This window comes from Perognathus longimembris, chromosome 16, assembly GCF_023159225.1.
Source record: "Perognathus longimembris pacificus isolate PPM17 chromosome 16, ASM2315922v1, whole genome shotgun sequence".
NCBI classification, from domain to species: domain Eukaryota; kingdom Metazoa; phylum Chordata; class Mammalia; order Rodentia; family Heteromyidae; genus Perognathus; species Perognathus longimembris.
The window spans coordinates 55,293,793-55,321,269 of NC_063176.1; the positions used below are offsets into that span (position 1 = coordinate 55,293,793).

Consider the following 27,477-nt stretch of genomic DNA (forward strand, 5'->3'; position numbering starts at 1 on the left):
GTAAGCGTATGTAAAGCCCAGGTATGTTTTAAAATTCCACATGAAAATCAGGACAAGGGCATTCGACGTGACCCCCCCCCCCCCCCCGCTCGAGAGCATCTCAGGACAGAGGGGGGGAGAGACGGGGGCAGGGGGCAGCATTACCATCTGTATTTCCTCCGGGGACAGTTCGTCTTCACCCTTGCCGTCGCCCCAGGCCCCCACCTCGGGCTGTGCTTCCGGCAGGAGCTTCTCTGTGAACACAAAGCGGTAGCTGATACAAGGCCAAACGCTCCGCTTTACAACGGCGTGGCTCGGGACACCGGCACGGCAAAGACGGGACGGGAACGGGGCCGCGTGGCGAGGTCACAACTGTCTGGTGGATCGAGGGCAGCCGCTGCCAACAGGATCTTCCCACAGTGACACAGGAGAGGGACGGGGGGGGGGATGGGGAGGGGTGTGGGGGGCAAATTACAAATGAGCACAGGAGGGACGCGTGCGGGCGGGGCAGGATTCTGAGGGAGGAGCTCTAACAGCAGACATGAACAGGTCGGCAGCAACCAAGGCCATGCTCGAAGCTGCTATCGACTAGAGGAGCCGGTGACCCAAACAGTGCTGTCGGGTTTAAAACAGGCAGCGGCTGCCATCCGCCTAGGGCCGCGGCAGAGCCGCGCGGAACGCTCCCGCCCAGCCCGTGACTCAGGCTGCCAGAGGAAAATGGAGTAAAACAGAAAGAGGGAAGCGAAGGGACACCACTCTTATAGACCCCGAGGTCAAGCCTACAACTGACCCCAATGAATGAATGAATGAATGAATGAGTGAGTGAATGCAGGGAATGAATGGGTTTGTCTAACTCGGGCCTCAGAACCAAACCCCTGTGCGAATGACCCCTGGGCCCGCTGCCCACAGCCTCTCGCCTTGGGCTGGTTCCCCAGGCAGGGGCGCGTGCAGCGCAGGGCTGGCTTCTCGCGGGGGGGGGGGGGGGGGGGGGCTGCTCGGGGCGCTCCGTGTGTGTGTGTGTGTGTGTGTGTGTGTGTGTGTCACCGGCGCTGGCGGGGAAGGCTGAGGCCGCGGCTCCACGCAGGCAGGGTGCTGCCGCCCGCAGAGGGCTGTGTGGTGGGGGCACCAGGCCCCCCCGAGACCCTTCGGCATGGAGCCCCCGCACGGCCTCCTCGTCACGGCTCCCGACCCCATCTGCCAGGGCACAGGGCCCCCCAGCTGGCTCCTCCCGCCCGGCAGGGATGGCCCGCACCCCCCCACCGCCCCCCTCCCCGCGCTGGGTGACCACCGCCCGCCACCATTGGCCTGGGACCGCGTCCTGCTTTGTTCTGATCTTGTATATATGTATATATATATATATATATATATATGGTTCTGGAGCTCACTACGTAGATATATATATATATATATGGTTCTGGAGCTCACTACGTAGCCCAGGCTGGCCTAACACGAGTGACCCCTCCGCCCCTGCCCCTGAGTGCTGGGATTGCAAGCGTGCCGCGCGACGCCAGGCTCTCATGTGCACTCTCGCCGGGGCACGGGAGGAAATGCCTTCGCACCTGGCTGTTCCTCAGCGGCGGGCTTTTCTTCAGACTCCTGCGTGACTTTCCCAGGAGGCGTGGACTCCCTCGTCTTTGTACTTGGCTCTGGTTCCAGCTTTGACCTGAAAACAGGTAACGGTTATCTAATTTCCTCACGAAACAGGTTTCTCTTCTGACAACACGGGGAGGGGGTGCTGAGGGGGCCCCTGTCCTTCGGCCCGGTATCCACTTGCTGGGGAGCGCGCCGGCCCTCCGGACACCCGTCCAAGGGGCACTCGGGGCAACGTGGGGGTGCCGCTGCCTGCAGGGGGTCCAGGGACCACCACCCTCTGCCTTCCAAGCCCCGGGGGAGGGGCTGCCGCCAGCGGAAGTGGACGCCGCACTCGGCGTGTGGGGAAGGAGGGCTGTCGGCCTGCCTTGCACAAACCCAGGAGGCGGATCTAAGCCTTTCCAGTCGTCAGCGTTACACTAATGAGAAAAGATCCGCCCTATGTGCGTGTACACTCACAAGCACTAGACGTACTAACAGCTGAACCAGAAGTACGAGTCTTCAGCAGATACCTAGCACAGCTGTTTTTAGGAGCCCAGGAACCCTGCGCCCATGTGTTCCCTCCTCAAGTTCCGGAAGTTCCTCTGCCAGCTGCTCGGCCTGGCTTGCTTGGCGGCAGCACCTTCTGTGTGGACAGGCCGGTGCCTCAGTGAGTGGGTTTGCGGCTTGGCCTGGATCCCAGATCGGTGCCTGGCCTTCAGTGTCTGCCAGGGCTGGGGAAGGGTCTCCCGAAGGCCATGTGCTGCCAGGGCCCGGCTCTGCCACCCACTGGGAGGGGGCGGGGCCTCCAGGGGGCGGGGCCCGGTGGAAGGGCCTTAGGTCAAGGCACCCTGTGGCATCCTTCTTCCCGTTTCCCAGCTGCAGTGAGGACAGGCCTCCTGCATCAGGATACACAGCACCACCCAGAGCAACGGGGCCACAAGCCAGAAACCTTTCCTGCTTTCAGTCAATCATCTCAGATATTTGTCAGTGACAAATAACACGGTGACTCTACATCCTCTGTCATTTGTTGTTTAAATCCAGCCATTCTACTAGGTCTGAAATAGCACCTTGTAAATTTTTACGAGGCAATCACAGACAAGTTTGCAGTACAGTACAAAGAACCCTTTAGAGAATAATCTGTCAGTCTGATGCCCCTTCGTCTATGAACAGTTAGTATACTCCCCCCTTTAAAAGAGGACACTCTGGTCTAACTGGAGTGCAACTACAAAAACCAGGAGATACTCATCAAATAGTGAGACTCCATCCTCACCTGAGACCCCTCTCCACTCCCAACAGCTATTGCAAAATACACCCTTCGTAACAAAACGGTCCACACGCCTGGACCAATTCCCTCAGCCTGGCCTGGAGAGCACAGCGACGCGCCAGTCATTGCGCAGGACGCCCCGAGAGGAGGCTGCTGCGTCCCTGGGGCTGGATTCAGGCTGCGCTGTCAGGGGACATTGTGGAGGTCCCTCCCGGGCCATCCTATCAGGCTGAGTGCCATTTGTGACTCTTTCAGACTCTTAACTTTGTTCACTCATTTACTCTCATCCAGAGAGAGACCTGCAGGCCCACTTGATGTGATGGGTCACGACCGGCCACTGATCACCATTTACTTTTCACTCTAGTCTCCTTTGGCCGGCGGAGCCCCCTCCACGCTGGCGGCCGCGCGTGCCCTTTCAATGTGTTCCTCTAACGTTCGGACGCCTTCCCACGCCCCCTGGCTCTGCCCTTTCCCGGAGAAGCCTGGCTCTCAAAGCTGAAACGGGAAGTTGGTATGGCTGTCGCTCTTGGGCTATCGCTGTTTCCAGGTGAGCAGAAATGCATGCAGGGGTTTCGCAGGGACGCGTAACACTGCCAACCACGCTGACTTCTCCACGACCCATAGAGCCAGAAGACAACCATGAGGACCACTGTTGGCCTCAGCCCTCGCAGCCGACAGGAGACAACCCTCCTTGCTGGCCGCCTGCTCTCCTGACGTAGTCACCCTGGGAACGCCAGGCCCCACCCTGCACTTCCGCTTCAGGACCCGGGGAGGGGAGGGCTTAGCTGACTTCTGGATAAGGGCTCTTCCCACCATGGCCATCTGCGTCCGGGGTACACCAATGTACCCATTTTCAATTTAAAATGAAAGCTGCAAAGCAGCAGCAGAAGACAACGTTGAGCATTTTGAAAGTCATAAAACCAGATTCTAATTATAGACAGAACGTCTACGGAAAGCTTCAGGGAAATTACAAGTGAGCTACGTGGAGGCAATCTGGGGGAAAAAGCAATTTAAAAAAAGTCATCAGAAAGACCTGTTTATGCCCCATGATTTATTTAAACTGATTGTCTACCTGAAAGCTGAGCGCTTCGTAACGGAAATCAACACCGCTTCCACCCGGCCAACATCTGTTTACAGGCCTCTCACTTGAAAAACCTCTATTTAAAATTTAAAAATGACAAAAAGAGAATTGTTTTTCTTGTTTTGAATCAAAATACACAGGACAGCCTCTTTGCAACCTCATACAGACAGGGCAGGAGGGCTGGGGATACGGCCTAGTGGCAAGACTGCTCGCCTTGTATACATGAAGCCCTGGGTTCGATACCCCAGCGCCACATATATAGAAAACTACTAGAAGTGGCGCTGTGGCTCAAGTGGCAGGGTGCTAGCCTTGAGCAAAAGGAAGCCAGGGACAGTGCTCAGGCCCTGAATCCAAGGCCCAGGACTGGCAAAAAACAAAAACAGACAGGGCGGGAGGGAGGTGTTTCTGCGTGGACCGTCGCAGGGTGGACTCGGGGAAAGGCACCCACTCAGCCACCACGGCCCGGGCCCCACGGAGGAGAAGCCGCTCCCCACGACTAAGCCGTCTCCATACTCACCCAGCTGCCCACTAGCAGGTGCTGACCGGGCTGCTAAAACTCCTTAAGGCTCGAGAGAAGGAAGATCTCTTTCCACCAAAGAGCCGTCCGCGCACAGGGTGCAGCCGGGGGGCCGGCCCTGGGGACGGACGGGCACGCAGCCGTCACGGTGCAGCTGCTCTGGCCTCGAATGCCGGCTCTCCTGGGCGTGGTGGGCACGGGTGGGTGTGAGGAGCGAGGCCAGACCGGGAGAAGGCTGGGCCGCGCTGTGAGGGGTTAGTTATTCCCAGAAGACCTCGGCTCAAGGTAACTGGCACAGCGCTGCTATTTATTTGGCAGGAGGAGACACTTTACCGCTGAAATGAGAACACTTCCCACCTGGCTGTAACTTGTATTGAAGTGGACACTTCTGCGACAACGGGGACCACAAAGGTCTCTCTCTCTTCTTGCTTTACTGGGGACACGTGCCTTCCCGGCTGTGGGGTGTGGGGCGTGGGTGCCCGAAGGCCAGCTTACCATCTCAACACATCTTCCTATCACTAGTCCAGCTGGACCTGCCTGGACAAACGCGGGTCACTCCACCCGGGGCCCCCGCTCACCCTCCTCCCCAGCCTGCTCTGCTCCCTCCCTCCTCGCCCACCTCCCAGGGAGTTTTCTTTCAACAGCCTGCACATACCCCACTGCTGCCGATCCCAGTCTGCTGACTCCCATTCCCTTGTATTAGCAATATCAATACAGAAGTCACAAGGGTTAAACTAAATAAATTAGCACAGTGCCTGGCACATGCTAAGTGCTTAGGGATAGTTAACAGTGCAAACTACCATTTTGTTCTCACAGCCACCCTGCAAGGTGGACTCCATTAACGTTCTCACGGTACAGGCAAGGAAACTAAGGCATGGAGACAGTAAGCCTCTTTCAAAGCTGCTGCTTCTTTCAGAGCCACAATGCAAATAGCCCGGTCCCCGGTCCCCGTGCAGAGCAGATCCCTGAGCACTGCCACGCCTCCTGGCCGTCCCCTTTCTCTCTCTGAATCGACACTGACCTCACTAGTGCTGGCACTCTCTGATGAAGATGCTCCCTTTTCTTGAGTACACAGAGACCAACCAGCCTCTCCCCTCCCTGAGGGCAGACTTTACCTACTGCTTCTTCAAACTACCCTACTTTATATAAGAATCAACTATTTATATGACCAATACTGTTATATAACAACACTGTAATGAATATTACAGAGACTGGTTTACATAATAACTGTCTGCTGATAGCTTATGTAATGACTATATGCTGGTGGGGAACATGGTCACTCCTCACTCATTTCCGTGGCTGCTTCTCTGTGCTGGCCTTCAGCATTCCTAGTTCATTGGCAAGGGTTTAGAAGGAGCTCCCGTGGCAAGCCGCAGACCGCCTAGAAGGGCCCGCCTTCCAGGCTGAGAACTTGGACTTGGTGTGTTCGTACCGTCCTAGCTGGAGGAGCACTGCCCACGGCTAGTGCGCAAAACCACGTGGTCTGAACGTGGCTCAGTGTTGGGTTCTGGAATGCTGGTACGTGCCAACTACAAGGTGCCTAAGTAGCCAGCCCCCTCAGCTGCTACTGAGCTGCCCTGGTGCCACCCGCTGGGCGCGGCCTCCCCGGCCGCCAGCCCGCCGCTGTCCTCTGGACTCGTATTCCTTTCCCGTTGCAGCCCTGCTTTGTGTTCGTTCAGTGTGAAAAGCCACAGCCAGGAACAGAGCCACGTGCCAAGTCCTGTAAGTCTTCCCAGAGAACCAATGAGCCAGAGAGCTGTGCAGTGGACCCCTGATACAGTTAAAAAAAAAAAAATCTACCCCCAACATTACATCATGAAAAAGCATTGCCAACTATTCCCAAACTTGTCGGAAAGGATGGAGAGCCCGGTGCGGGCGCGGTACGCACCGGCAGCCGGGCCAGTGGGCTGCAGCTGCAGACACCTGCATCGGCCCACAGCAGAGATGGACAGCGGTAGCTGGGTGCACACTGGTCCTGGCCCTGCTGCTTCCTGGATGTGTGGCCCTGGACACACACCTCGCCCCCCCCCCCCCCCCGCCGCCCCAGCTTCCGGGCCCACACCTGCAGAGGGCGCTCGCAACCACGCCTACACGACACAGAGACGGCGGGGGTGGGGGGGGGGGGAAGGGGCGAGCCCTGCTCCTCAGCCAGCGGCCCAGGAAGCCTCGTGGCGGGGCACCTGCTCACCAAACCCAGCTCACCTCTCGGGGAAATCCCTTCAGAGGTAGCACGGATGGCGCGGGGCAAGGCTGAGGGAAAATCCAGGTAATGCCATACGTGGATAGACTGAGTGAGCGACAGCGTCATTAAGAAGCAACGCGGACCGAGGCCCAGGCCGGGCTCCAGCCCGCTCGTGCAGGCCGGGAGACCGAGCTGAGGTACCCGCTCTGCCGAGCCTCAGCTGAGCTCGTGGGTGAGAGTGTGCCAGGACCTACCTCGTGAGCTAAGGGTAAAGCTCCTGGCACACAGCACGCTCTCAGTAAGCACTGGCCAGGGCGTTCTGTGAAGAAATCCACCGACAGTGTGGGCACGGGGCGTGTGCCCCGGGGACCTGAGCCGCCCTCCCGGGGCAGCGCGGGCGGGCGGGCGGGCACACTTACAGCCTCTTCTTATCCACCACTCGCTTAACTCGGATGGCTCTTTGTTCTGAGTAGAGCTTGCACACTCCTGTGGGAGAAATACCACAACAGAGACCGTGTAAAATGGCATCGCGGGCACAGGGGTCGGGACCTCTGACAAGACACCAGTCTTCAGCTGGGAAAGCCAGATGCTGAGTCGCGTCTCTGACGCGAAGCCCCAGCGGACACGTAAGGGAACTGGAAATACTTTTTAGGTAGTCCTCGACGAAGTCCAGCACGGCGGTCCGGTGCTCCCTCACTTGCTGGGAATGGGTCTCCTTGTGGGCTGCAAGGGAAGGACAACACGCACGTCTCGCACTCAGTCATCCTCAAGGGCGGCTCGCTCATCCGCTGCCTTCCAGCGGGGGCCTTAGAGGACGGAGTTTTAAAAACACGGCAATAAAACAAGTCTTGTGTCACACGAAACTGCATTTTTAAGAGTAAGATTTATTAGGTTTTACCAGCGTGAAAGATTAAACGAGAGGAAACTGTAGTCAGATAATTGATGGTTTACTGCAGCACTTAGGGGGCGTTCTGCGGCGCAGGCCCTTCTCGAGTGGGGACCCTGGCTGTATTAATGGAATCCAGGCTCACACTGACCTTCCAGTAACAAGAGTACAGGCTTAAATCAAGCGCAGCCGCTGGCTTCCCCGGCCCAGGCCTGGAGTGTCCCTGCCCCTCCCTGTGGCCAATCACATCCCAGTCTCCAAGACACTGGGTCAAGCTGGCCTGTCCCCCTGCAGGAACATTCCATGACACCAGCCTATAGAAGGATGGTTAAAAAAAAAAAAAAGACTTGTCAGACCTGGACACCTGTCATCCTAAGCTACTCAGGAGGCTGAGATCTGATGATCAAGGTTTGAAGCCAGCTCTGGAAGGAAAACCCATGAGACTCTAATCGCCAACTGACCAGAAAAAGCCAGAAGGGGAGGTGTGGCTCACGTGGTAGAGCACCAGCTTTGAGTGAAAAGCTAAGGGGCAGTGCCCAGGCACTGAGTACAGGACCTCAGTACAGGTACAAAAAAAATAAACAAAATGGAAGCGGATCTGCGGCTTCAGTGGTAGAGTGCTAGCTTTGAGCACAATAAGCTCAGGGACAATGCCTAGGTCCTGATTTCAAGCCCAGGGACTGGTAAACACACACAAAAAAGCTTGTCAGGCCTAAAGTCTTTTCCTCTTTATTTCTGGTAAGAGAGCTACCAATGTTTTTTTTGGTCAGCATTTAGGTTTGAACTCAGGGTCTTATGCTTGCTAGGCCGGCTTTCTACTACTTGAGCGAGCCATGTCCCCAGAGCTCTGGAAACTTGGACCTTTGCAGTATTTTATATCCTCGACCTGCCCAGGCCTATCAGAGAAGCACCAGGAGGAGGCAGGATGTGGGAAGACAACCCAGGGCCTTGATGAGAACGCAATGAAAGGGTGACAGTCACAGTCTCCGAGCGAGAGGTATGGTTCTAAGCGCTAGGGAATTTAACAAAAATCCTTATAACAGCCCCAAGAAGTAGATCTGATCATTACCTGACACTGATCAGGGTGCGCTGTAAAACTATTAACCAAACTGACAGGCTGAACTGGCACTGTTTAAAGGTAAGAACTACTTGCACACATGCTATTCATTTTCTGACTGAGGTCTCTTGGTCTATTTCTGGTTCTGTCTGGAGAGCTCCTTCCCCCTCTCTCCTCCCGTTTGTTTAACATGGATGACAATCTACTCATGACTTTGAAAGGAAGGATTTAAAGTTTTAAACTTTGGATCTCAACAGAAGGGAGGAGGGGGCCGCGTCTAGAACTCGCCACGCTCAGGGTGCGTGCGCGCGCGCCTCTTGGAGCACCTCACCTTCGGCGCGGAGCTGGTGGATCGCTTCCGAGCAGGTCCTCATGAATATCTGGGCATCCTGGTCTATCTGGTCTCGCTCCGTGTCTGTCATCCTCCCGTATCCAGACAGGACGTGGCTGAAAAAGAGACAGGAAGCACACGGAAGGGCTGCAGCCAGTGACCACATAGCCGAGGCAGCTCCCTGATCCATGTAAGTGCCATGTAAGCTGAGACTTGACCGGCTTGAGCCAGCCAAGCACACGGAGGGAGAAGGATCTGGAGAGCTGGGGGGGAAGATGTGAGGGAGAGCCTCCGGACCAGCCAGTGCACCGGGCCGGGCCTGCGCTCTCGGGGAACCCTAAGGCTGCTGGCTAGACCGCCGGGAGCAGTGGGTCCAATCCGGGTGCTGTCTGGAGACGGTGCAGGAGAGGATTTGGGGTTCTTGAAATACATGTGAGAAACGGGTTTGGGATGTTATTTTTCCATGACGACAAGCAATCTTTACTACTCGCAACAACAACAAAAAAGCCTTTGGAAACAAATTTATATTATCTGATCTGAAGTGAAACTACCCTACAATCACCAGAATGGCAAGAGTGATTACTTCCAGGAATTTGGGACCTGGATGGCCAGGTCCCCACCAGAACTACTAGATTCTTCTAAGGAGCTCAGAGACCTGGTGCTCTCGGCTTCTCTGGGGTCATCTTTGCACACCTGCCTCCTCTGTTCCTCACACCTGCCACTCAGGCCAGCCCTCTGCCTTGTGGCTGTCTCTTCCTTCTGGCATGTTCTTTCCCCACGTATCTTACTTCTTTTATGTGCTTATCCACTGTCACCCCTCCACGAGGCCCCTCATGACCACCGTGTGAAACGGTGCCATTCCAGGCACTCTGTCCCTCCCCGGAAGGTAATCACACTCTACTCCTCTGCCTTGCTTTGTGTCGGTGCCCTGGGCAAGGCACTGCACCACCGAGGCAAGGAAGGACTTCTGTATTTCCTCTCTGCTGTACTCAGCGATCGAGAGTGATGCCTAGCACTTAGCAAATGGATAAATCAGCAGTGAAGTCTTTCCTGAATGAACCGAATCCACCAATAAAGCCTCAACTGCAGAATGTGAGCTGACAGATAGCTACAAATGTGTTTCCGGTAATTTCCTCCTGAATTGATTTCACCCTACCCAACTCCTGCGGTCATCCCTCATCTCCGGCCTTCTCTAGAAAACTCAAGGCACAAATAAGCGCTGAGCGCAGATCCTTCCATAGAAGAAAAGGGAAGACGGAAGCAGTTCCAGCCGTCAGATCGGCACGCCTTGCCCCTGGCGTGGCCTCCTCCCACTCCGGCTCTGCCCGCGCCCTGGAAGGGGAGGGCGGCCACAGCTCCCTGGGGAATGGATGGCCCTCTTCTTGGTGGAACTTGAAAGATGAGTGAGAAGCACTTTTTTGCCCTCCACACGCCTGTTCACTAGGGTGGTTAACATATCTCTCTGTGAGGCAGGGGCCCAAGAGTGAGCCCCGGGGTGCAAGCTCCTCCATTCCTTCTTCCCAGCTCAGCGGTCGCGGGGCGGCTCTGCTGCCGCAGGGGGCGAGCGTGCAGAGCGGAACGGAGAACCAGAGGCCTCGCGCCTGTCCCTGCTGGGCGCAGAGGCCGCGGGGGGTGGACTCATCCATCAGAGAGCGCTCGCCTCCCGGTGAGCACGCGTCTCTCTACGGGGCAGACCTATAAATGACGTCCAAGGACGGCAGATTAAATCTTCCTATCCCATATTTTGATTTAATAGAAACTCAGCTCAGTGAAATGGAAAGGTCTAAAGGTTAATTTGATAAGATGGATCACTCAATTAGAAGGTGATATTCCTTCAGGACACATTATATATACACACTAACCTCCTTAATTGGGAAGTGACAGTGTTGTTATTCTTTTAGCACCAACCAACAGAAACCAAGAAAGTTTTTCTTCTAACTGGTATTACTTTGTTGCTAGGATATTGTGGAAATGGTACACTGACCGGAAGTGGAGAAATTAATTTTAATTAAGGTCATTCAGAGATCCGGCTAGAGGCTGCCCAGGTTTCATGCTGTTCTGCGCTAGTAAAATGGCATCACCAAAAAAAAAAAAAAAAAAAATAAAAAAAAGGCAAATGGGTCAATAAAGTATGAGCTCCACGTTCTGGAAAAAAATTATAGCCTCCTAATTGTGTCAAACTAACAAAGGCATAGCTCTAATGGTGTATTTCAACCATAGTCTTTCACTTCCACGCTGAGAGCCAGGCCAAGGCCTCCCAAGAACGCTTATCTCCACATTTTGCTAAACAGAAAACAGTTTGGCCCCAGAGACCCCTGAGCCCCACCGCTGTCCCATCCCCATCACACCCCCCCGGAGAGCTGCAGCCGCGCAGCCCCCCACCACACAGGCCCTCGTGAGGGTCAGGAGTCACTCTGACCCCTGCCACAGGGTCAAGGTCACCAAAGAAGGTCTGGGTAACAGCGGAAGGAATCAGGGTAAGAAATGGATGTGAGCTGGGTGCCAGTGGCTCACGCCTATAATCCTGGCTATTCAGGAGGCTGAGATCTGAAGATGGGGTTCAAAGCCAGCCTCAGCCTGGGCTGGAAAGTCCGTGAGACTCTAATCTCCGATTAACCACGAGAAAGCCGGAAGTGGCACGCAGTGGCTCAAGTGGTGGAGCGCTAGCTTTGAGCTGAGGAGCTCAGGGACAGCGCCCAGGCCCTAAGCTCAAGCCCCACCACTGAAAAAGAAATGGATATGATTTCGTCAGCAATGATGCTAAGGAAGATGTACGGTACACAAGACAGACAATAAAGAAGAGCCCCAGGAAGGGCGTTTGCACTCGAGGTGGAAAGTGTTGAAGGGGAAAAGGGTGTGTCTTCTAGGCAGCGGGTATTCCATGTCCTGGTAGAGAGCTAGTTCTTTCTGTAAAACACCTAAACTCATGTCAGACTCTACAACCACACTTGTGGCCTACGTTGTCAGAGGCTGGGCAACAGACAGGTGTAGAGCAGTTCTACAAAATCACAGCAGCATCCATTTTAACAGCCTGTGAAATTAGTACTGAAGGCACACATACACACACACACACACACACACACACACCCCTTCAGAAATAAATACACTGCCACCTAGTGTTAACCAGGACCTGAACCAAGATAGTTATTTTAACACACTTCCAAATACTACAAATGAAATGGATTTAAAAGTACCAAAGTATGTTTAGTGACTGTTTAAAATGCACCAGGGATATAATTATTTTATCTGCTGGGGGATTTACAAATGAAAGGTTTTCTGGACTCAAGGACTCGGGCTCGCTCAGCTGGTACTCTATTACCTGAGCTGCGCCTCCAGCCCTGAGGCTTGTAAACTTTTCTGTCTGGCTTGGCTTCAAACCTTAATCCTTTAGGTCTCAGCCTCCTGAGTAACTGTGATTACGGGCATGAGCTACTGGTGCAAGGTACTTCCTTTTTTTTTTTTTTTTTTTTTGGCAAAAGCATATGCTTTCTTTTGTATTCTCTTAACTTTGAGAGGGAAGAGTTCTGAAGCACAAACGCCTCATTCCATGAAGATGAAATCCTAGAAGGGCGCGCGTCATGATGTCATCTGTGGCGGACTCAGCTTTGCCATCAATTCCCATAATGCATTTGGTGTGTCCTGCAGTAAATGCTGCACTGACACCAGAGGCACGTGTGGCCGAGGGAAGAGCGCGCTAGAAACAAGATCCCCCAGCAAAGCCTGCCTGTGTGGGCTGAGCTGGAATCTACCCCGGAGACGGCTGGCCAAAGCGTGCTCCCTCCCTCCCTCTGGTCCTCCCTCCCAGGGGAGTGGAAGCACTCCATAAAGATCTGCAGAATGGAGGTACCGCTCGCTCGCATCGTGACACATGCTCGATAAAGTGGTGAAGAGAAGAAGCTCGTGGATGGGGTCAGGAACAAGGAAGTCTTCTCCCCCCCCCCCCCCCCCCCCGCCCTGCCGGCAACGTGAGTAGGGGCAGAAGAGAAGCCAAGGGGGGAGGGCGGGCAGGTAGACAGGCTGGGGAAGGGCCCTGGGTCCCGGGGCGGGTCTTCTAGGACAGAAGATGTGGACTCGCGCCACGCGTGCGGCAGGGCAGGGCGCGCTGGGAATCAACACTCACTCCCAAGGCAGTGAGCGGGCAAGCGGGAGAAAGAGCGCACGGTGGGGGTGACGCCCGGTGAGCCGGGGTCTCGGCTGTGCCCGCGGGGCAGGCGTGGAGAAGAGGAGCCTGCGTGGAGAGCAGCCCGGGGGAGTTCCAGCACAGTGAAGCACAGTGAAGCGCTGTAAGGGAGCGGAAGGAAGGGGATGGAGTGAGGCCTGGAAGGGGACGGCTCGCAGACGGGACAGCTGGAGCTGAAGAAGCCTCCGGCTCGGGTCGCGCGCCGAGGAGCCGTGGGCGCGAGGGTGACAGAGGACATTCTGACATTAAGACTTGGAGGTGAAGGGCGGGGACGCTCAGACCCGGAGCCTGGGCTCAGCTCTCCCCAGCGGTGTGGCCCATCTTCAGGAGGCTCCTTCAGCCTGGGGCTTCCCTATTCTCCCTGTCCCCCGGGTTCAATGGCAGTGCTCCCCAACGGGAGGACCCAACGAGATAAAACAGCGGTTAGTGCTTAGCAGAGTCTCTGCCAGAACTGAGCATTCAGGATGGACAGATGAAGGGCGGGTGGGTTCCCGATCCCCCCCGGGAAGCCAAAATCCACAGATGGCCAAGTCCCCTCTATGAAATGGCAGCAGTTCACCCTTTCATATGGACACTGACCGTCTCTATTGGCTTCCCCAGGGGATCTGGAACCAGTCCCCTGGGAGACCAGGGACAGCTGCTCTGGGATGGAAGTGAAGGGGTACGAAATTCCAAGTGACTGATGGTGGTTACAGGATCAAAGGCTTCGGCAGAAGAACTAAGAGGCTACCAATGTTATTCAAGTCGTTATCGTTAGAGAATGAGTTTCAGACACAATGAGAAGCTATTTCACATTGCTATTTAAAATAGTTTAAACTGAAAAGACTATCCTTACCCGACGCTGGCAAGGGCATGGCACAACTTGGCTGCTGGGTGTGTAAAGTCACTGTGGAACAAACGTGACCCCTGGTCAGCGTGATAGCCACGGGGCTGCTGAGCCGCGCGTGGGAGTTTCTTTTAAAGTGGTACGCACACAGCTGCCACACGCAGGACGCGGCCGTTTCATCCCCAGGGATCTCTCTCCTCAAGAGACGTGAACACGCATACAGGCTCGCACAGGCTCGCTCGCGGAGCCAGCTCGCGTCCCCGCCATATAAATGAATGGTCCAATCAGGTTAACGAGCACAAAAATACAATAAAAAGGGCAAAAAAGGGCAAGTGGGCGTGTTGTGTGCGGGAAGGCAGACACAAGGGTGTGCTCCCGGTGAGAGGGGGCGCTGGGCTTGGCCAGCAGCAGCGGAGGCAGCTCCGAGAGTGCCGGGCGGAAGCGACTCTCGGTAACTGCCGACGCCGAGCGACTGCGCGGAAGCAGGGCAGCCTGTGGACTCTAACAGCTGGGTCTTCTACAATCCAAGAGTGACGAGTGGTTCTCATACTTTCCAAAGGTTTCAACCAAACAAAAGACAATGTGCACAAGGCAGACGCCTGGGGTGGAGGGCTGGCAGAGCCTGATAGGGGGCAGTAGTGTGAAACAGAGAAGGTGCCAGCGTGCGCGGCCCGAGGCGGAAACGGGTCTGGGCTCAGGCGCTGCAGGTAACAGGAGAGCCAGAGCCCTGGAGCTGTGGAAATCAGGAGGGCGGCGGCGAGACAGGAGCGCATGGAGGACAGCTAACCTCCGCAGGGGAGCCCTGCTTCTCTGCGGCCGGCCGGGGCGAGGCAGGGGGTGAGAACCGGAGGGCTCTCCCCACCAGTCACCGGGGAGTGAGCCAGGAAGCCCACTCCCCTCACCAAGGAAGGGAGCCGTGGGCCCCGAAGCAGGGCCGAGGCGAGGGCAGGAGGGGGCCCAGGAGGCGGGTCTGCAGTGCGGCTGGGCCCATGCCGACTGCAGAGGGTGCTCACAAAGGGCACGGCTGCAGAGTGGAGTGCAGACAGGACCTCGCCACCGGGAGGCTGGGACATGCCTGCGAGTGACATCAATGATTAACAGTAGGACTCAGTAAAAGCACCCTAAGAAACAAAGGACAAGCAAGCCAAAGTGGGCTTAGAGGATCAAAGGAGGAGGTGGCCTCCGGGCCTAACCTGGCAGGGACGGCACGGCCCAGGGACGCGGAGGGAGCCAAGGGGCGGGAGTCCCAGCGTCCCAGGCTGGGGTGCTGTGGGCAGGCCTTGCACACTCAATCCCACACAGGCTCAGGCGACACGAGTGCGTGTCCCTACCATCACGCGCCGCTCTAGCACATACTCGGGGACGCGGACGAGAGTCACTGGCCAGGCGACGCTGGAACCTACAGAGGGAACAGACCAAGGCCCGCAGGCCGCAGGCACGGCAGGGCCGGCCCTGGCTCAGGGGGCCCTGCTCGACCCCCAACCCTTCACAACTCAACAAGCCCAACGTGAGCACGAAAAGCTAACGGGGTACAGGCACGCACAGAGGGGACACGGTCACCCAGGACGCTTACCTGTAAGCATTGATATAATCTTTCCTGTGTTCCAGAAGAAAATCTCTCAGTTTGCCAATGTGAGAAATCTACAATTAAAAAAGAAAGCAACAGTTTATGTTAAGGGATATGTAATATGTTCTATGTTGCAATGAATGGAGAACGGTATGAGATTTTGAAACAATACATGATGAAAGTTTGGTCTTTTCTGTTTGGTTGGTTTTTAGAAAGGGTCTCACTACGTAGCCAAGGCTGGCCCTGGAATCCTCCCGATCCTCCCGTCTCAGCCTCTCAAGTACTTGGGCTTATAGGCAGGGACCACCACATTCGGCTCACTTTAGGTTTTGACTCTCCAACAGTGGTCAATCACGTGCTAACTCTCCAGGGCTTCAGTCCAGAGTTAACAGCTCCTTTACACCTAACGGATATGATCTATGACTCAGACACAGAGACTTATTAAATGAGCATACACTAGTTGAACAAGGGTGTTTCACAGTGCATACGGCATGTCCTGATCACCCACTCTCTCTCCCTTGTCCTGCGCCCTCTTAAGTCCAACAGGTTTCACTCTTCCATTTTCTTCCTCTTCTTTCTTCAGTACCATGGCTCCATTTTCATACATGCAAATAAAGTACATGGGCCATACTGATTTCACTTGCCTCGTTAGCTCCCCCCATTCCCATTAGTACTGACACTCCCCCCCGCCCCGCCCCAATCCAGCAGAGCCTATTATACTTTGCTGTCATTTGCTTTTTTTTTTTTCTTCCCTTCTTCTTTTTATTGTGCTGGTCCTGGGGCTTGAACTCAGGGTCTGGGCACTGTCTTTAAGCTTTTGTGTTCAAGGCCAGCACTCTACCACTTGAGCCACAGGTCTATTTCCAGCTTAAAAAAATTGTTATTATAATGGTGACACACAGAGGGATTTACAGTTTCGTAAGTCAGGTAATGAGCATATTTCGCTCTGTCCCAGGCAATGTCATCCTTTCCTCCACTCTCTACCAGGTTTTCCCTCCCGTCCCCACCCATGAGCTGTATAGTTCAAAATCGTGTCTAGTGAGTACCACGGCTGCATTTATTTCACCCTCGGTCCCTCCATTTCTGTGCTTCAGGCTTTTTTGGGAGTTAACTGGAGATAAGAGTCTCATAGGCTTTCCTGCCAACCTCTAGGTTGGCTTCAAAGTTTGAGCCTCAGATCTCAGCCTCTTGAATAGCTAGGATCACAGGTGTGAGCCACCGCTGCCCACCACCATTTGCTTTTCCATGGAGATGACTCCTAAGGACTGCAGAGATAATGTCCGTCTGGCAATGATACGGCACGAATTCCACAAAAGCCAATTCCTTTCCCGTGGTCTAACAGCTAACGTTTGCAGACAGGTGGTCCTTCTCGCGTGTTCTAGAGGCTGGATTTTGAAGCGGAAGCTGTCGGTTCATCCACACAGACCAGAGGCGGCGAGTCGCTCGGTTCCCGCGGGGCAGGTCTCTCTCCTCCCGACGCCCTGCTTGTGTGGATGAGCACAACAGTCTGGGCGGGCTGTAAGGACACTCCATGGATGGTGCGGCACTTCCACACCACAACGGAGTGTGGATCTAGGGATTCAAAACTAAACATGGTTTCAGTCCCCACGCTACTTACTGTCCCGCTGTTTTTAGGCCTCTGGCAAGGCTGAACAGCTTAGCTTGTCTTGGTGGTTGTCACGAGGAAGAAGAGCTGCTCACCTCATGGCAGCCAGGGAGCAGAGGCAGGAAAGGGGCTGGGATAAGGGACAGCCTTCAGACACACGCCCATGACATACTCTAAGCAGACCCACTTCACTGTGGGGTGAGCTCACCAACCCACTCGCGATCCAATCAGCTCCCAACAGCCCCCCCAGAGCCTTTGACTAGGAGCCTTCTAAGAGGACACTCCACACCCAAATCCCACCCCTTTGCTTCCTTACTACTTTCTACACGCCATTTTAAATGAGTATTCTCAGTCTTTGTAATTAGACATGCTCTCAAAGAAAGAAACAAAGGGTAAGCCCCCCAGGTACTTCCTGCTGCCTTCTTCCAGCTCAAAGCCCATTCTCTCCAAGTCCCAGTCCTAATCTCTGACTTACTCCTGCTCTTACAAATGTCAGATGTGGCTCCTAAATGCCTTCTCTGATTTCCAGGCCAGATCAAGGGCCCTTTGTAAGTACAAAAGTGGCTCTGTATTGCTTACGTGTCCACCTAACATAGCTGCACATGGAATGCTCACTAGCACAAAATAGACTTTTACAATTACTTAATGCTCCAAACTGATTTGGTTTCCTATCCACTTCAAGAAATAACAAGAGGAGTCAGGTGCCAGTGGCTCGTGCTTGTAATCCTAGCTACTTAGGAGGCTGAGATTTGAGAATTATGGGTCAAAGCCATCCCTGGGCTGAAAAGCCCCGAGACTCTTAGGTACGATTAACCAGAAGTGGAGCTGTGGCTCAAGTGGTGGAACACTAACCTTGCGTGACAAAGTTAAGGAATAAGCACCCACGCTCTGTGTTCACAAAGTAACAAGAAAGTATGCTCCTAGGAGGGCCGCCACGGCAAGCTGCCTGCAGGCTCCCCACTGGCCGCTAGGTGGCAACATGGATAGCAAAGCAGGAGCAAGATCAGGCACTCACGGAAGATAACCATTTTTGTCCCCCCACCCAAGGTTTTTTTTTTGTGTTTTGTGTTTGTTTTTTTTTTTTAAATAACATTTCTGTTGGTGCTTCTTTTTTGATTTAGAACCAAAGAAGTCCTCAAGGTTAACTGTTCCGCAGTGGCTTTGGCCGGAGCGGCGTTGTTTTACACGCTGCGTTGCATTGTGGGCTTTGGAGGAGTCCAGGGAGATGAAACGCGGCTCTGGGCAGAGTGGACACAAAGGGAGCCTCGGAGGGGGCTGCCGGCTGCCATCTGCCATCGCAGGCCGCAGACCCGGCTTTGTCTGCGTGTGTCCCCGCGGAACAGCCCAGCGAGCTGCTCCTTCGTGGCTATTTTGTCAATGACCCCAAAGCAAGGGAAACTGTGAGGCAAAAGCCCTGGACAAAACGGTGGGATTCTTCTCAAAGAATGGCCGGGCTTTAGCTGTGGGTGAGTTCAAAGCAGTGGACGAGTGTCTTTTGCTGAGCACAGCACTGGTTTGGCTACCTCCCCCCCTTCCCCCGGCCCAGGATGACAGGAATTCTGTTCTGCTGGCATTCACAACACTTCTAACAAAGACCTGATTGATTATGAAACACTAAGTACCGATTTGCATAATTTGCCTCTGCAAGAAGCAAGCATTGTTCAAGATTAAAGCGACTCCAGTAGGTCTCTCTGGCATATTGTAAAAAGTTCCCAGTAACACAGAATCATTATTTTTTTTCGTTCAATCGGTGGACACAGCTAGCTGTTCAGTGTCGCATGCAGCCAGAGGCACAGCCCAAACCGCCACCGCTGCATGCACGCTTGCCAGCTACTGATAAGCTAAAGTGATTTTCACAAGGATCCTGCTCCTGAGTCTAATTCACAGCCCACTCACTAAATTCCAAAGTTAAGCTCTCTTCAGTGTTAACTGAAAATCACACCAATATCCATTACGGAAAGTCTGAATTAAATGTTCAGAACTCAGGAACCGAAGCCACATCAGGCTGTGTCCAAGTCCTGCGGGTGTGGTGCGGGAGAGGCTCACAGTGCGGCTGCCCCCCGCCCCCCGCCCCAGCCCGGCCCGGCCCCTGACGTGCTCCCTCCCCGCCCCCCCCCCCCAGCTCCCTGCAGCTGGCTGCTTATGCGGGACTAGAGGGCCAACAGTGGTTCCGTTTTGCTCTCTTCTTCTCCCGCACACTCTGTTTAGGAGCAGGTCCGACGAGCTGGGCCAGGAGCAGCGGCATGCGCGCAGCTTCGGGCTTGCTTCTTCCCAGGTCTCCAGGGTCCCCTCCCTTGGCTTCCGGAACACTGCTGTCCAGGTTGCTCCGTGACACCTGCGGCAGCTCTTCTCTGCCTTCCTGCTTACCTGTTCTGCCTGTGCTAACCTCTGCCGCTGACGGCACCCGGTTCGGCCCTTGGCTCTTGCTTCACACTGCCTTTCCATCCGGCACGTTCTTTCCTATTTCCACAGGGGCCCCCGGCCCCCGCCTCTCCCCACACAGCACTGCTTGGGACACTGGTGCTTCAAATGCAGTGAAGCCGGCCAGCAGGCCCCGTCCAGTCACCTCGTTACACATCTGCCTAAGGAGCCGGGTCCCCCGCCTGCCCAGCACGCAGGCCCCTTCTTCCTCCCTCCTCCTCCCTCCTCCTGCACTGGTTAGATGGTGCTGCGACTGACTGCCCCCTGCCCCCATCTCAAGACAAGCCAGGCTGGATAGATACCACGTAGCTGAGGGCCCACTGCCTCTGCGGGATCAAGTTCCAAGTGCTTGGGTGTACCTTGTGGTTAGCGTGCTTGCCCAGGGCGCGTTCAACGCGCGGCCTTGCGAGAGCCGGGATCCGCCTTGCTCTCCCCTAAGCTTGATGTCGCCCATGTCACCTGAGGTTGCCCTGTGGCTTCTGGTCCTGTGTATTACCTGAGCAGGCAGTGCTGGGGCTTCCCAGAATGGACTCGCTCTGCACCTGCAGGAACCATCCCTTCTCTCTCGCCCCAGACGTGGGGTTCCCGATGCCACTCTAGAGGTGCCCGCCTTGTGCCACGGAGTCAGGCTGACTGTGTCTCGACTACAGCGGCTTTCCCAGAAGCACTGGAAAATGGCTCCATTTCCTGGCTTCTATAATTCTGATCATTGTGCCATTAAAGATATCTTAATTAGAAACCATCAATAAGGAAAATGGAAGAGAATGGGGTTGAAAAAAGAAGTCTGACGCAAGAGATCCAGTCCAATGAGCTCACCCAGTCCGACTAGTTGCAGATGCCTCGATAGTCTGTTTTGTTTTGTTTTGTTTTAATTTCTTTATTGATGGCGCTGGGAATTGAATTCTGGGCCTTGTGCCTGCTAAACAGGCATTCTACTACTTGAACCACACCTCCAGCCTTCCTGACAGTCCATCTTGAAAATGCTTCCTCTACAAAAAATATGATGAAGAGACTTTACTAATCATTGCTTTCTGGACTCAAATTCACTCCACCCCTCCCTTTCCTGCCTAGCAACCCACGGCAAAGCGCACAATGAGGCCGGAGGAGTCGGCCCAGGCCTGGAGAGGCTCCCTGTGCTGGTTAGCAAGCCCCGTCTTCTCTCCCGTGCACCTGACAGACGTGCGAGGTGTGGTGGGGGGCAGCGCGAGGAGGCGAGCAGAATGGGCGGCCCTGGCTCGGAGGCCCCAGCGGGCTTCCCACCGCTGCTCCGTGCAGCGCGGCCCCGGCCTGGCCTCGAGGCCGGGGGCCCGGCGTGCGTGAGGCATGGATGTCAAAGCCCGACAGACCCGGGTTCTGCCAACGAGAACAACGTCTGCAAACCCGGATGCCATGGTGGCCCGGGGCAGGTGTGCAGTCACCCCAACTGCTCTTTCTTCATCTTGGGCTGGTCGTACCTGAGACCAAGCTGCACACACCCTATGGCAAGTGGAACTTTCAAGGGACAGCTGTTAACATCACCCCAGGTTTCTGGATGACACGGGCTTTCGCTTGCCAGTCATTAAGCAGCCGCTGCTCTCCTACAGCACAGAGTGCGAGCTCATGCCGGGCACCAGCAGAGCCGGGGCTTCCAAGTTACCCAGCAGGCCGCAGCAACAAATGAACGTCCCTGACCGACTGCGTAAGTGCAGCGGAAACAGGGACTCGCTCGTTATTCACCGACTCAGGAACCACGCCGGCGTCTCCCAGATGCCCAGAAAACTCTCCTGTCATCAGGTGTCAGTGGACCATGCAGCCTTCAACACGACGGACGCCATTCTGACTCAACCCGCCTTTCTCCCCTGTGCTGTCTTGAGGGCGGAAGTCATGGTGGATGGAGAGCGTGCTGGCAGGGGGCAGGTGCCACGTCCAGGAGCACTGGTGGGGAGCCGGCTCCACGATGTCAGTCACTGGATTCCGCAGCGGGAAAGATCACACAGGATGGACCCCAAGGTCCTTCCCCGCCCCAAAGCGCCACGGTGATGTCTGATGAGCTCCTACAAACAGTCCTCTCACAGGAGCGGCTCTTTCCTCTCTGGTCGATGCTTTCCGGTGCGGTCTCGGGCCCCCAGGGTTCGCTGGGGGGCCTCGTGTGTCAGACTTATCTGATCTGCAGTTGTTCAGCAACAGAACTGCAGAAAGTCAAAGAGGCACACGAAAAAGTGTGTGACAGAAAGTCTGCAGGCCCCCGTGTAAAGGAAGGCAGCTGCTTGGGACACACTGTGCTGGTGGCGGGTGACCACGCACAGAAAGGGCTTTACGTAGTAGTAGTACGTGAAGGGTCACTAAGTGGTGTGGAGGTGTCTGAAGCGAAAGCTGCTCCAGAGGCCACGGGTGGGCTTGACTTTTCCTCACTCTCACTTCATATTCTCAAGTCTGCGGAAACTCCATTCTTGCTTTTCAGTCACTAAAACTAAAATCTCAAATTTCACCTCAAAACTGTTTACATGTATATATTAAAAAATGAGTAGTGTACAACTCAAACTTGAGTTTTACTTTCTAAGAGGATTACATGTTTTTACTTAAATTCCTCAAGGAAACCTTCCAAAAAGACCCCCCCCCCCTTACCTAAAGCATTGTTTCTGATCTTTCTATGAGGGCGGAGATACCTCTGAGACTGACAAAGCCACGGACCTAGAACAACAAAACAAAACACACCCGCAAACATTCTGCCTCCCATTTTGAGTGTCAGAAGTTCTTAGCTGGCTGGGGCTCCAGCTCAAGCACTCTGATCATGAATGTGGTTCAACAGACACACGTAGACATACACATGTGTGTGCGTGCACAACCGGGAGTGAGAGAGCTGGCGCACAAGAGAGAACAATCCTTCTGCAAACACCAGCATCAGCACGGACCAATTGTTCTATTTTCGATCTAGTGCAGCAGTACAAATCCTGTCCAGTAGGGGGTGCTCTCCGCCACAGTGTTTGGCAGCAAACAGTACAGTACATCAAAATGACGACAGCCCGTTTTAAGATGATTTGTCTCTTGAGGATATACATTTGGTTTAAGTTTCCACTGCAAAGCTAAAGTTCTTAAGATAGGTCATGCGGATCAATTGCTCCTGTAATCTGAAACTCAAAAGAGCAAGTAATATCTAAACAAGGGGAGAGGTGGGCTGGGCTTACCAGGGTCTGTCTCTAAACGCTAGGAGACAGTCTGCCTGGCTACCTCTAATCTCACCATCAGAACTGTTACCTTGTTCAGCTTCTGCTTCACATCAGCACGAGAACGGCCCAAGCAACTGTGAGCAGTACAAAGGGAGGACTTTCAACTTCTATATTGCCTGATAGAGGCCAATCATCTACACTCCACAGAAAACGGTGATAACTTTCTAATCCCAAGAGCCGAAGGGTTCTGCTCCATTCATAGTGACTTTTTCAACTCTTTCAGTAAAAACACAAGCAAAAGAATATTCATTTTTATCCTGAAGTTCTGAGAAACGGGTTTGGTAAAAAGATAGCCAACGGGGTCTGCAAAGGCACCTCTCCGTGAGAGAATGGAATAAAGAGCAGAGCAAGCTGCAGTAATGCAAACGCGGAGTCCAAGGCCTTGTTTCATCACTCCCTGTCTTCAGAAAATACACATTCCTTTCCCTCATTATGGTCTCCTTCGGACTAAATAAGGCATGAAAGTTAAGAGTCCTTGAGTACACACACACACACAAACGCACCAAGACAGACAACAGTATTTCAAGGAAGAAGTTACAACACCATCTTAGCCCAGTGCTTTCTAGAATTCAAAGAAACTGTAGCAAATTACAAACTGCCGCGTTTTGTGAAATGACCAGTTGTCTGATAAAAATGCACTGTTATTTAACTGTTCAGAATAAGGTGAGTATTAAAGGCTGGGGGAAGCTGGATGGGAGGGTCGTCAGAGCACGTGCTCAGTGGCGTAGATCCCACGCAACAGCACACTTCGTTCCTAAGGTAACATTTGCTAGAAAAGAACTGTCCGTTAGAAAACCAGAAAAATAATGGGCTGGTCCTCAGCAGTACACTACAGACCTTGATTGTGAGGATTTTTATGCTACTTTTAAGAATTTCTATTTTACTTGGACATAAAGTATTTTAGGACTTATATTTAGATTTTTATATCCCAAACTCAATTTGAGAGCTTTCAAAGTAAAATGAGTATATACAATTTAAATTCCTTAGAAGATTTTCCCCCCAGGTCATTAATTAGACAAAACATCTGAAAAACACATATATAAAAATTTCCATTCTGAATAGTCCATTAATGAATTTCACATAAAAGCTCTATCAATCTGTGAGCTAAGGGAGTCACTGAAATGTAACCCTGACCCCCAGCAACTATGTGTGGGGCGCACAGTTTGGTACCAAAGAAAAGAAAGTGAAAGAATGCTTGAGCATTCCTGCCAAAGTTCCACGATGTTCCGCGACAGCCAGCACTGGACAACATTTCCGGATGCCACGCGGAAGGTAACCTCTCAGCCCCACGGAAGCACCGGGCAGAGACAGACCACCGCCCCGGAAGCCAGCACACAAGAAATAACAAAAAAGCACCCATCCGCTATTGGGAGGTGACTTGTGGAACAAATCTGACTTTTACTCATACCCTATATTCGGTAATGTTTAAGTATTTCCTTCTATTTATATAGACAACCTTTGCATATATTTATTTTATTAAAATAAGTTCAAACTTTATGACAAACTTTTGGTTTTAAAGGTAGAACATGTGTATGTGTGTGTGTGTGTGTGTGTGTGTGTGTGTGTGTGTGTATAAAACCTCTGTGCTCATACTTAGAAAGGAGCACTTGGGAGACTCTTCTACTCATCTACTTTCAAAACTTCACGTTGAAAAATTCATACTGAGCTTTTATTTTGAATTATACCCAAAGCCTTTGTCTGCATGAGAAAACATTATTAAAAGTTACATCTGACTTTAATAGAGTCCCCAATTTGCTTTTGCATGTTTACTATCAAATTCTAATCATGACTTCCACAAACTTATTTATACTTTCACACAGTGTTCCCCACGTAAATAAAAACTCACCAAAAACCATGGGAAATGCTTTGCTTGAGAGATAAAAGCAAATCGGTCCAAATTTGCAATAATCAGTGTTTACTTTGTTGTTCAAACATTCAGCTTATAACATTTTCAATATCCACACACAACTTAATTTTGTCTCTTGAAAAAAAAAAAGAAGGAAAGTTGTCGTCTGTCCCGGGTGCTGCCCTCCGAGCGCAGCGCCCCGTCATTTTCTGCCGAGCCGTCTGGATGGACGGACGGGCGGCAAGCCTGCCGCTCCTGCCGCACACAGTGCTGCTCCTCTGCACCTCCAGGCTGAATAGTTCATGTCTGGTTGCACTTTCACTAATAAAAAGAGCTTTATCATGTAAGGCTTAATTAACATTTTAGTTAACAAAAATAGCCAAAGAAAGACAGAAAGGAAGATAAGGATTTGCTTCATATATGAAGAAAGATGAGCATGTTTTCCCCCCTTTAAGTATTTTTACTACAGATTTTCTACTACATACATAAATGATCTCAGACTAATCTGGGAACAATTTATCAACTAACTATCTACCTCAAAGAGAAAGAGCATTTTTGGATAAGCAAACACTGGGGACTATTTATGTTGTTAAGCCATGTATTAAAAAAAAATACTCAAAACACTCTAAAGGGTGTCTGTGATGGTAGTTAATCCACAAGCCCAGTGGTTCTATTAAATTCTAGAGAAAGAAATTTCTCTCACAGAGACTCCAGGGCACCTACCTATACTGTAAAACAAATGAAAGGTAATGAAATGAAAAAGAAATACTTCCTAACAGAATGAACATATTTCAAGTCTGTACAATTGACAATGGAAACACTTTTTTTTTTAACCATTTAAAAACAAAAGTCTCCTGACAAGAGGCTATGGTTTTGAAGTCCATCACACCCAGATCCCCAGCCCTGAATCCAGGTTCATTTTTTAAAATGAGGTCTATTTCCTGTAATTTTAGATATTTTAGAGTACAATTATTTTACATTTTATGATGCCTTTGGGGTATCATTACAAATATTTTTATGTGTTTAAAGTAAGGAAAGTAAAATTAAGTAATAGCTTCTCTTAAAGGGAGCTGTCAACTCTCTCTTGAACAAAAATCTTTGTTTTAAAGCAATCTAGAGATTTATATCCCTAGTAACCATAGAAATTAGTATTAAGCTTTAGAGGGGGAAAAAAAAACAACGGCATAAAGTGCTCTTTATTTAATTAAAATCAGATCTTTGCTCTTAAGAAATAAGGACCTTCTATTGAACAGAAGGAATTTTCCACAGAGTGTAATTCTTTTTGGACTCAAGGTAGCACTCTGATAAATTCATCGAACCCATTCGATCGGCTGTGGAACGTGTGCACAGAATGTCGACCGCTGCTGGAGAACCTCGCTGAAAACTCCCTAAGAAAAGAAAGTCAACGGCCGGCTCCCAGCAGGGCTTGCTCGCGTATCGAAGTCTGAGCTGGGCAGAGAGCTGGCGGGTGAGGGGGACTGATGGGGGGGCGGAGGGGGGAGACAGTCACAGCAGGATGTACTGTGTCACTTGGAAACGGAAATGAGCGTGGCCCTTGAGGGTGAGGAGCCAGCCACACGTCCTCACTGAGGTGTTGGTGGCTGCCACTCGGGATCAAGGACACAGGGGCCAGCCAGGCCTGCGTGCCGTTATCAGCGTGGCCTGAGGCGGGTTTCCTGTGGACTGGGAAGGCGGGCAGGGTGGCCGGGGGACTCTTCCCGAGCCGTCCAAAAGAATGTGCGCCCGCGTCGGGACCCGCTTCCCCGGCGTTTTGAAACGTTTATGAAATTCAGATGCTGAAGAAATCTGTAAATACTACCAAATTTGATTAACTTTTATAAGATTTAAACTCTGTAGCTTCAGGTTTTTCTCTGCATAATGATTTTTAAACTTAGCCACATTCTGATTCTCATTATTATATATATTTTTTTTAAAAAACTGCCCGTTTGGAAACAAAGCTATTGCTGATCATGAAACAAATATTGAGTTTCTGCAAAGTGGTCACAGAGTGTACTCCAAAATCAAATTTCGGTCCAAACACAACTCCTGCAGCTCTCAGATAATCAAAATCTTTGAAGAAGCCAAAAGAAGTGCTGCTCTACCCAAGACTTGGCCCTGGGAAGAATGCTAGCCTCGGACTCACTAGCCCCTCCTGGAAGCAACCCGGCTTTTGGGAAAAAGTATTGGCATTTCCTGCCCACATTCAGGCAGACTTCACACGCCTACCCAGGGACATTTTAATAAGCATCTGCGAAAATCAAAACATCTTGTTACATGTAATGAGGTGCAGGAAGGGACAGAGAATAGTAAGGAATTCTAAAATGATACGAATTAGTAGTTTTCCCTGCTTAACTGATACACCACAATGGTTTTGTCTGGGTAGTGCTACAAAATGATTCCTCTATGGTCAAAGTATGGGCTTTATTGTTGCTGTTGTTGTTATGATTATTATTTTGAGTGGTGGGATAGGAATCAGAAACTCCTATTCAAATACTCCTTTCTCTCCATAATAATCTATGCATTTTCACAGCAGTTAGTCCCCAGATATAAACAATGCACATTATCTACCAATGAATCTCTACTCTGAATTCAAATTATAATAAACAACAATGCTGGAAATATATGAGTGTATGCTGAAGTCTCAATAGAAAACTATATAATAGTTTAAAAACAGTCTGAAGACACCACATGCCACTTTAGAGTTTTCACCATGTGTTGGCGTCAGGGTCTCGCGGAGGGGCTTCCTGGACCCCGAACTCGTGGAAGATGTAGGAGCTCTGCTTGTGCACAGCCACAGGCATGGGGGGCGGGGGCGGGGGCTTCCTGGGCTTCACTCGTACTGCCCTTCCCCTCACAAAATCAAAATCAGCAGGCGAACACATATTCCCTCCTCGACCTCGCCATCTCACCATGGGCTCTCTTAGGATTTTATCTGACAGGTGAAGCTTCCTGCTGG

General features: G+C 52.3%; 1 protein-coding gene across 1 annotated transcript in view; it reads right to left on the reverse strand.

Moving 5' to 3' along the window:
- Positions 1-27,477, reverse strand: part of Stx18 (syntaxin 18) — a 68,899-nt gene that overhangs the window by 6,780 nt on the left and 34,642 nt on the right. The window contains 6 exon segments of the mRNA XM_048363950.1: positions 145-233; positions 1,539-1,642; positions 7,015-7,081; positions 7,241-7,318; positions 8,870-8,985; positions 15,449-15,516. Of these exon segments, the coding sequence (XP_048219907.1) occupies positions 145-233; positions 1,539-1,642; positions 7,015-7,081; positions 7,241-7,318; positions 8,870-8,985; positions 15,449-15,516 (522 nt within the window).